General features: G+C 61.8%; 1 protein-coding gene across 1 annotated transcript; it reads right to left on the reverse strand.

Annotated features, from left to right (window-relative positions):
- Positions 1 to 3,782: 3,782 nt before the first annotated feature.
- Positions 3,783 to 7,217, reverse strand: GRINA (glutamate ionotropic receptor NMDA type subunit associated protein 1). Its single transcript, XM_066265466.1, has 7 exons — positions 7,060 to 7,217; positions 5,672 to 6,059; positions 5,474 to 5,586; positions 5,192 to 5,392; positions 4,930 to 5,058; positions 4,561 to 4,704; positions 3,783 to 4,472 (listed from the first exon to the last, which is right to left on the reverse strand). Exons 2-7 carry the CDS (start codon positions 6,033 to 6,035, stop codon positions 4,323 to 4,325), a joined length of 1,101 nt encoding a protein of 366 aa, XP_066121563.1. The 5' UTR covers positions 6,036 to 6,059; positions 7,060 to 7,217; the 3' UTR covers positions 3,783 to 4,322.
- Between the last annotated feature and the right edge of the window lie 2,804 nt (positions 7,218 to 10,021).

The raw sequence follows: 10,021 nt of genomic DNA on the forward strand, positions 1-10,021 counted from the left end.
TACAGCTGTAAGTAAACTTTTTTTGTGTATTTTTCTGAAGTTGGAAACGGGGAGGCAGTCAGACAGACTCCCGCATGCACCCGACCAGGATCCACTGGGCATGCCCACCAGGGGGCGATGCTCTGCCCATTCGGGGCGTCGCTCTGTTGCAACCAGAGCCATTCCAACACCTGAGGCAGAAGCCATAGAGCCATCCCCAGCGCCCGGGCCAACTTTGCTCCAATGGAGCCTTGGCTGCGGGAGGGGAAGAGAGAGACAGAGAGGAAGGAGAGAGGGAGGGGTGGAGAAGCAGATGCTTCTCCTGTGTGCCCTGGCTGGGAATCAAACCCGGGACGTCCACATGCTGGGCCGATGCTCTACTGCTGAGCCAACTGGCCAGGGCCTGTAAGTAAACATTTTTGATTGAAGAATAGATTAGCCTTCTTTGGCCTTGGAATAGCTATGTTAGTGCCCTCCGGTGGCAGGTCCCTGGACATACCCGCAGTTGAAGAGGTGGAGCTATGGCTGACTGTGGTAGTGGAGACTGCAAGTCCTGGTGAACTGCGGAAGTCACCGGAAGGGAGTGCTCGAAAAGCTTTAACAGGATTTGGCTTGTTTGGGTGAATTGGGGAGGGTGGGTGCTGTCAGAAAGGGGAGTCATTCTATGACTGGGTATCTCGATACATCTTTGGAAGGAGAGACTAGAGGCAAGCTAAAATTGTCTACTGTAGACTGACCAGGCGGTGGTGCGGTGGTGCGGTGGTGCGGTGGATGGAGCATCAGACTGGGATGCAGAGGACCCAGGTTTGAAACTCCGAGGTCACCAGCTTGAGTGCAAGCTCATCTGGCTTGAGTGCGGGGTCACTGGCTTGAGAATAGGATCATGGTCGCTGGCTTCAGTCCAAAGGTCACTTGCTTGAGCCCAAGGTCGCTGGCTTGAGCAAGGGGTCACTCACTCTGCTGTAGCCCCCTGGTCAAGGCACATATGAGAAAGCAATCAATGAACAACTAAGGTGCTGCAACAAAGAACTGATGCTTCTCATCTCTCTCCCTTCCTGTCTGTCCCTATCTGACTCTCTGTCTCTGTCAAAAATAAAATAAAATAAAATTGTCTACTGAAAAGAGGCTCTGGTGCTCAGATTAGTTGGGACAGCGTGCTGTTGGTTTTCTTATTGGCTTGCAAAGGCCTCATGTTTTGTCTGTGTTCAGACATGACTATGGAGTGATCTTCTTGTCTTGATGGGTCACAGAGGGGCTTTGATGTTGGTGTGAAACAGGAAAACACCAAGGCCTGTATATCTGAGAGCGCCAGACCAGCTCCTAGTCACACCAGGGCCTCGCTGATAAGACTGGGGCAGCTCCCAGATGTTGGGGCTCTGCTCTCTTCCTCACCTGAAGAAACCTACGTAGTGGACCTCACCATTGCTGTGGTTCCACTCAGCTTCGTGAATCAGCGTGAACACCCACCCGCCCCCTCACCCGCCTGGCCAGATCGAAGCGGCCACTCTCTCCCCTCCCTGGGTGGGTCGCAGCCGACAGCAGGCCACAGGCCACTGGCAGCAACGCCCGCTCCACCCACCTTGTCCTGGGCCTGGCCCAGGGCCTTTTAGGCGCCCCAAGCTGCCCCCGGTGCCCCGGCTCATGCTCCTCACTCTTTTCTGGCACACCGGGCAGTCTCTTCCTCTTTGCATTCCTTCCTTCACCTGGACGTTCTGTTACTGGACTTGATCACCTTCCTGAACACAGACCCAGCCGTGGCTTTGGCCGGAGTCCCCTTCACCAGAGGACAGGTCCAAGTCCTTGCCCCGTCAGCGGCCCTGGCCTCTCTCCCTGCAGCAGGGGCCTCCTGCTCCTTCCTGCCTGGCTCCGCCGCCCCACACCTCCAGACCCGAGTGTCCCCCGGGAGGCTTCCCCCACGCTTTAGCTCACCCAGAGCTTGTCTTCCTTGAACTCAAGAAAATCATGTCCTTGCACATTTCACTTGACCCTTGTGCCCGAGCACCTCCTTCTGCCTGGACTGCTGTTCCCCTGACCACGTGAACGCTCTGTGAGCCCCGTGAGTGTTCCGTGTTTCCTCCCCAGCGTGACATCCCGCTGGGTCTGTGATTGAGCACCGAGCAGGGTCCTGTGTGCTCAGGGCCGTGGTTGAGCAACTGCTCTTGCTCAAGGAGACGGCCCACAGGAGAGGTGACGGGAAGAGGACCGCGGTGCCCACGGACGTGCCGGCAGCATGTGAAGAAAGCAGAGTGACTCAGGGCGCTTGGGCAGCTTCTGTCAAGTGCGAGGTGCACGCCCGGAAGGGGCCCAGGCGGCTGGGAAGGCAGTGCGCATCCCAGCCTGGGGAAGCAGGGGCCTGCCTGTGGCTCAGGCTGTGTGTGCAAGGTCAGGCCTGGAGGTTGAGGGCGAGGGGACAGCAGGAGGCCAGCTGGAGCAGCCAGAGGGCAGATGGCCGGGACTGCGTGCCAGGCAAGGAATCTGGACTTCAGCCCACCGGCAAAGCCGTCAGGAGGTTTGAAGTAGGCAAGGTGACATGATCAGTGTTTTGGAAACACACCCGGTAGCCGGGCAGACAGGTAGTGGAGTGGAGGTGACAGGTGAGCACAGGCCAAGCCTGGGGAGACGGGGGTGGGGGGAGGCGGATAGGCAGCTAGAAGCGAGACAGGATAAACCAGGGGAGAGAAAACAGCCCCCCTGCTTCTGGCTTGGGTGTCCAGAGTGGACACTGCTGATGGAGGTAATGCAGGAGCAGCACAGGTTATCGGGCAGGACGGACATGGATGTTAGGCAGACCTCAGCTGAGGGGACTGTGGATGTGTGTGGGGGGGGTCTCCTCACTGATATGGAGGTGCTGGTAGCAGTTCAAGTAGGGGTGGATGGGTTCTCAGCAAGAAGGTAGAGGAGCCCCAGGAAGGTGCTCAAGCCACGCAGGAGGGAGGGAGGGTCCTACGGGGGACAAGGCTGCTATAAGGCATGTCCACTGGGGTTAACAGCTCAGGAAAGCTTGGGGCAAGACGGAGCTGGGCCCAGGGCAGCAGAGATACCCCTCTTTGGGGAGCCGGGGAGAAGGCATGGACAGCTCTCTGACATCAGGACGTGCACCTAGAGTCAGGGTGTGGTTGGGTGAGGGTTCCAGAGTTGTGGCAGCAAGAACCACAGGGGAGGTCGCGTCGAGGAAACCGGGTCTGAGGGCCCTCGAACGTGTGGGGACTGGCAAGGCCCACAGAAGGCGCCCGCGGCAGGCCAAGTCCTCAGTCTCTGTCCAGCTCTCTGCCAGGGGCTCTAGTCTGCAGGTCTCTCTCATGGGAATGGAGAAGGGGTGCAGAGGGCCTTTGTTAGAACCAGCTCTGGGTGGCACGTCAGGTGCCCAAGGGTGGACTCCCTGGGGGCCTTGCAAGAGACAGAGTCTGCGGAGCATGACAGGCCTGCCCGGGGTGGGTCAGTGACCCAGGCGGCTGCCCCTTGGGCATGATGGTAAGGATCTCACATCCCTGTGCCGTTCCCAGGGGCGAGTGGCAGACACAGCCAGGCCACTTACCATCATGTCACCCAGTCACCTCGCTTAACCTCCGGGAGCCTCGGGGTCCCTGTCCATTATCTGGGAGTCCTGGCACATACCTCAGGACACGGCGTGGGGAGACTGCAAGAAGGGGAGGTGGAAGCGTGGATAGAGGATTGGCTCCTGCCACGAACCCCTGCTGCAGACCAACCCCACCATCCAACACCTCGTCCTGCCCCCTTCGCCACCCGGGCGAGGTCCTCCTGGCCTCACGGAGGGGGCGCTGAGAAGACTGATGAGAAGCACAGAGAGCAGAGTGTCCCATTTATTGGAATTTTAAAGACAGAAGAATAAGAGAAAGGCATCCTTCTTCCCCAAAATATATCATCCTCTCTGCCCTCAGGGCTCAGCACAAGAAGGAGGAGACCCTCACCCCTCAGGCCCCTCCGAGGGCAGCACTCCAGGGGAGGGGAGGGGAGGGGAGACCTTATCCAGGTGGGGAGCTGGGACAGGGGGGGAGACGTGCACCCTCACCTCTTGGCTCTTTCCCTCTCCCCTGGGACCTGGGGTTGCCCCCTGGGGTGGGTCGGCAGACGGGGCTCATGCAACAGTTAGTGGGCAGGAGGTGGCACAGACACCCAGCCCCGCTGTTGTGCGGCGAGGCGGGAGGGCTGAAAGGGGCCATGCTGACCACAGCAGGTCCAAACGGAAGTATCTGCAGCGTACACACAGGAGGGTAGGAGAGGGGGGCTTCCTCTGTCCCAGGCTGTGCCCAGAGACAAAGAGGGGAGGTCCAGTCAGCACTGTCGCGCTGCCCGCGCGGGGCCCGCGTGCGCCAGGGCCTGGGCTACTCCTTGGCGCGGCCGATGATGGTGAGGATGTAGAGGAAGATGTTGATGATGTCCGTGTACAGGTTCAGCGCTGCGAACACGTACTCCTCCGGGCTCAGCGACAGCTGCTTGTTCCCCAGCAGCAGCTGGGTGTCCACCGCCAGGAACTGGGGTGACAGAGAGCACGCTGCCATGTCGAGCGCCCTCCTCGCCCTCCCCGCCCCCGTGCCGCCCCGGGGACGGCCCCTCACTCACGCAGGTGAAGAGGAGCGCCCCGAGGGAGGCGTACACAATCTCCAGGATGCGGTTACGGATGAAGATGCAGAGGACGGCGAAGACCACCAGCACCACCATGCTGACCAGGAGCACGCCCATGCACGAGGTGAAATCGTAGCGGGTCTGCGGGCACAGGGGACAGCAGGCCCTGGATGCCCGCCCGCCCGCCCCGCCAGGCCCCAGGACAGCCAGCAGGCACAGGGGACAGCAGGCCCTGGATGCCCGCCCGCCCCGCCAGGCCCCAGGACAGCCAGCAGGCACAGGGGATAGTAGGCCCTGGATGCCCGCCCGCCCCGCCAGGCCCCAGGACAGCCAGCAGCCTCACCTGGGACCACCAGGACCCCTCACCTGCATGGAGAAGATGACCACCGTGAAGCAGACGGTCGTGGTGATGCCCACCGCCATGATGACCGCCTCGGTGTCGTAGAAGCTGGCGATCATGCCCACCATGTAGGACAGGCTGACGGTCAGGATCGACTGTGGGGAGACGTGGCCTTGGCTGTTGGGGCCACTCCAGCCCCACACCCCTGGTCAGTGCACACAAACAGCGGGAGGATGGGGCAGGAGAGCTGGGCCCTGGGCTTCAGGGGCTCCGGGTTTTGGGGGTTACCAGTGCAACGAGGTTCCAGGGGTGCTTTCGTCGGAAGTCACCGCAGCAGCTGAGGACGATGAGGGAGATGAAGAAGACAGCATAGGAAACGTAGTAGGTCCAGACATTCTCCCGGACGAAGCCCTTCACCTCCTTGACAAAGGTGAAGACGGCCACGGTGGACAGAGTCACGGACAGCTGCAGGGTCAGCACCAGGAACACCTGAGGAAGAGCAGCTCAGGACCTGCCCCGGCCGGAGCCACTGCCCCCACCCCACCCCACCCCCGCCAGCCCCAGGCCCACCTTCCGGATGAACGCCTGGCGGATGCTTTTGTCATCCCAGTTGGTGGCAGGGAAGTCTTGGTTGTCATAGTAGGATGGGGGTCCCTCCTCGTGATAGTTCCCATGGTGGGGTGCTGAGGAGCAGGGTGGGCTGGGTCAGTGCGACTTGCAGACACCTGGAGCCCCTCCCCTCTCCGAACCCCTGCCCCCGCTACTCACAGTCAGGGTCCTGGGCTGGGAAAGCCTGTGGTTGTCCATAGGGATTGGGTGGGAAGGGGCTCTGTGGATATGGCCCCTGAGGATAGCCCCCTTGAGGGTAGGGACCCTGGGGGTAGCCCCCTTGGGGGTAGGGGCCCTGGGGGTAGCCCCCTTGGGGGTAGGGGCCTTGAGGGTAGCCCCCTTGGGGGTAGGAACTGGGGTCCTGGGGATATCCTGGCTGACCATACGGGGAAGGCTGGAAGGGGGGTTGTGGGTAAGGGGCCCCAGGGTAGGGAGGCATGGATGGCTGGGGTCCCCCAGGATATCCAGGGTTGGGAGGAGGATAGCTGTCCCCAGACACCAAGAAACTCTTCTCATGAGGCATGGCCTCTGGTTCTATGGTCTCCCCCTAGAGGAGAGAGAGAGAGAGAGAGAGAGAGCGAGCACAGTCAGCCCGGGCCGCCCCCCACCTGCTGCAGGAACCGGGACAGAGGGGGAGTTTATGACCTTTGCCTCTGGGCCCTGGAGCACAGAGCAGAGGGACTAGGAGGGTAGGGTGGGGACCGGGTGGGGACCGGGTGGGTGGCTGGGCCTAGAGGCAGCTCTGGGCCAGCTCCAAAGGCGGGGTGACAGGGTGGAGGAGGGGACAGAGGAGATGACTGTCAGTCTCAGGATTTTTGGCTCCGGTTGTTTTTTTTTTAGAAGCAACTGGAAAGGCCTTCTCACCGATGCTGGGGTCTCTCAGGTCGGAACTGGCTGGGACCAGGCTGGGCTGGGGGCGCGGTCGGGAGGTGTAGGGTGTGCCCGGACCCTCCCCTTCTCATCCCGCCCCTTAATAAGCAGCTTTAAGGGGCCAGAGGTGGCGGCTATTTCTATCCCAGGAAATCCCCTGGCCATCTGCGAGCGCCGAGAGCCCTGACCCCTCTCGGACTCAGGGCCCGTCGGCCCCTCGCTCCCCGGGTGGGGGACAGCAGGCCTGGATCGGCTGCGGGGTGCCTGCCGGTGGGGGTACGCCAGGAACAGCGGTGTGCGGGGGTGTGGGGGGGATGAGAGCGACCGGAGGGCGTGCGGGGGAAACAAAAGCGGGAGCGGGGGGCCCCACGGGTGGGGGCGGCGGCCACGGAACCTGCTGGCCCTTCCTGTCGGGTCGGGGGTCGGGGGTGGGATGGGGGGGCGTTCGGGCCGCGGATCCTGCCGCCGCCGCCGCAGCGCGTCGCCCCCTTCCCTGTCGCTCCAGGCCGTGGGTCCCCGACCGTCCGCGATCGACCCGGGGCCCCATGCAGGCCGCGCACCCGGGGCCAGACCGGCCGACTGACCCACCACCGAAGCGGGGCCCGGCCGCGCAGAGGTCCGCGCGGGGGCGGCCGCGGCGGGTAAGACTCGTTGCTGGGTTTGGGCAGGGGACTCACCACTGGCGCGCACGGTGTCCGCTGCGCGACCGCGCGGTCGATGGCCGCTGCGCCCGCACCGGAACGCGCACCCGCACCCGCACCCGCACCGGCAGCGGCAGCGGGCTCGGCTGGGCCTGCGCCTGCGGCTCGGAAGACGCAGCGGGGCCTTGTGACGAGGCGGGGCCGCGCGCGGGGCGGGGGGCGGGGCGGAGCCGGACGGTGGGGCGGGGCCGGACGGTGGGGCGGGGGGCGGGGCCTCCGCTCGAACGTGGGGTGCCGGGTGGACTCGACCCGCTTTCCGCAGCCCTAATGTCTTCTCTCAGAGTCCCAGGCGCTAGCTGCCGAGCCCCACACTGTGTGCCGAGGGGTACGCTTGAGCCTGGGGGTGGGAGCAGAGGATCATTGGAGACAGAGAGGTCGGCCTGGCCAACAATTGGATTCGCGGAGTTGAGAAATGTGTTCCCAAGCCGGCGATGGCGATGACTGAGGCTGCCAAGCACTGTCCATACTTTCTGGGCCTTAAAACATCACTTGACCTTTTTATCCAAGGCTATATCCCCAATCAAGAGGCCTTAATCATTTCGTTGCTCCATCATACGGACCCGTCAGGAAGAGCAAACGATTCCAGGCCCCAGAGGAGAGCTTTCATCCTCACTTGTCTTCATGACACCTGCACCACGGCGAGGCTGTGCTCCTTAGCTCTGTTTCACCTCTAAGGGGTGAAGACTCAGAGATGCTTCAGGCCTGGAGGCTTGACTTCCTCCCTCAGTTCCTGCAGCAGTCCTGAGGAGGTGCTGCCACAGCCAGGGACACCCCCTGCTGCAGAGTCTCTCCACCCGGGGGCCTAGGGACCTTACTGTGCAATCCTGGCTCTTACATGGTTAGCCTCTCCAGGACCCTGCAGTGGCTGTCTGACCTATGTCTAGGCTGTGCTGGTTCAGTGTTATAACAACCAGGTCTGGAGAGGGGAGGCCCTGATTTGTACCTTTGCATGTGCTCGTGGTGTAAATACTTCCGTCACAACTGATTTTAAGCAACCACCAGTTTAACGACTGGTTTGTGAAAATTCAACAACCTGGTCATGATAGGAGCTTCTCTGGGGTGCGGCTGCCTGGGAGACCCCTCTGCAGCGGGGAGCAGCACACTGGGTCAATTATACAGTCTGTCAGGAGGTGGTGAGTTCTCCGAAGAGAGGAAATCATAGAGCAGGCGGGGGCACATTTGTGTTTCGTGGAATCAAAGCTCATACAGTTTGAGGAAACAATAAAAGAATGACAAATATGAACTTGAAGTCAGGGTCTGGGAAGTGAAGGTCCTTAAAGACTTTTAGGTTTACGTTGAATCTGCCACCAAAAGTGGGGGAAGGGGGCCCTGGCCGTGGACTCAGTGGTAGAGTGTCGGCCCGGTGTGCGGAAGTCTCGGGTTTGATTCCTGGCCAGGGCACACAGGAGAAGTGCCCATCTGCTCCTCCACCCTTCGCCCTCTCCTTTCTCTCTACCTCTCTTTTCGCCTCCCGCAGCCAAGGCTCCATGGGAGCAAAGTTGGCCCAGGCGCTGAGGATGGCTCCATGGTCTCTGCCTCAGGTGCTAGAATGGCTCTGGTCACAACAGAGCAACACCCCAGATGGGCAGAGCATCGCCCCCTGGTGGGCATGCCGGGTGGATCCCGGAGTAGAGAAAAGGGCAAGGTTGCCAGGTAGCTCTGTGGGAAAGGCCAGTGCAAGGACACCGAGGAGGAGCCGTCCACTGCACTGGAGGAAGAGGTTGGAGCTGGCTGAGCATGGGGAGTTGGGGGGGGGTGATGGGGCCACAGCGAGAACTGGGGCTCAGTCAGGCTGGGCCTGGCAGGTCCTCCTCCAAAGGACTTTGGCTTATTTATTTATTTATTTATTTATTTTCATTTTTCCGAAGCTGGAAACGGGGAGGCAGTCAGACAGACTCCCGCATGCACCTGACCAGGATCCACCCGGCACGCCCACCAGGGGGCAATGCTTTGCCCCTCTGGGGCGTCACTCTGTTGCATCCAGAGCCATTCTAGCGCTCGAGGCAGAGGCCACAGAGCCATCCTCAGCGCCCGGGCAAACTTTGCTCCAATGGAGCTTCGGCTGCAGGAGGGGAAGAGAGAGACAGAGAGGAAGGAGAGGGGGAAGGGTGGAGAAGCAGATGGACGCCTCTCCTGTGTGCCCTGGCCGGAAATCGAACCTGGGACTCCTGCACGCCAGGCCGACGCTCTACTGCTGAGCCAACCGGCCAGGGCCAGGACTTTGGCTTTTACTCTGAGTGACTCTAGCCTTTTCCAGGGCCCAAACTGTAGCCGCTGTTGGTGCCACCTTAGAAGGCTCCCTCTGCCTGTTCTGTTGAGGAGGGACAGTGGAGGTGGCTGGGCAGAGGGAGGTTAGTTAGAAGGTTAGCGCAGCGATCCAGGTAGGAGATGACGGAGGCTCAGGCCAGGGTGGCGGCAGCCGCCAAGGTGCGGGTTGAGGTTGAGGGGTGCAGCCTGGGCGGGTCCTCGGCCCCCTGCTGGAGCAGCAGGGGTGGAGGCCGAGGGGTAGACCGGACATGGGAGGCAGAGCACAGCCGTGGGCCCACCTCTCTGCGAGCTTGAAAGACAGTGGACCGTGGGCAGTGGGGGCAGGGCTCCGTGGCAACAGGGAGCCAGACCCTACAGGTGAAGCCAGGGCGGCAGCACTGCCGTGGCCCCCGTCCCTCGCCTCCATCTCCCGGTGGCAGGTCACAGGGCCCGCACCTTCTGGGGTCAGCCGAGGTGACAGTGACGATGGCAAGGAGGGTGTCAAATGGGAAGACTGGGCAGGTGCACAGACCAGAGAGAGAAAGAGAAACCAGCAGAGGAGAGAGGGGGAAGGAGGGCCGTGCCGGAAGCCTCGTAGGTCAGGGCGGGAGCTGCTCAGCCTCCGCACTGAGCTGAGCGTGAGAGGCGGGTCACCTGCGCGGTGTGAGGTGTGAAGGGTGAGTGATCCGAG

This window comes from Saccopteryx bilineata, chromosome 3 (genome assembly GCF_036850765.1).
Source record: "Saccopteryx bilineata isolate mSacBil1 chromosome 3, mSacBil1_pri_phased_curated, whole genome shotgun sequence".
In the NCBI taxonomy this organism is placed as follows: Eukaryota; Metazoa; Chordata; class Mammalia; order Chiroptera; family Emballonuridae; genus Saccopteryx; species Saccopteryx bilineata.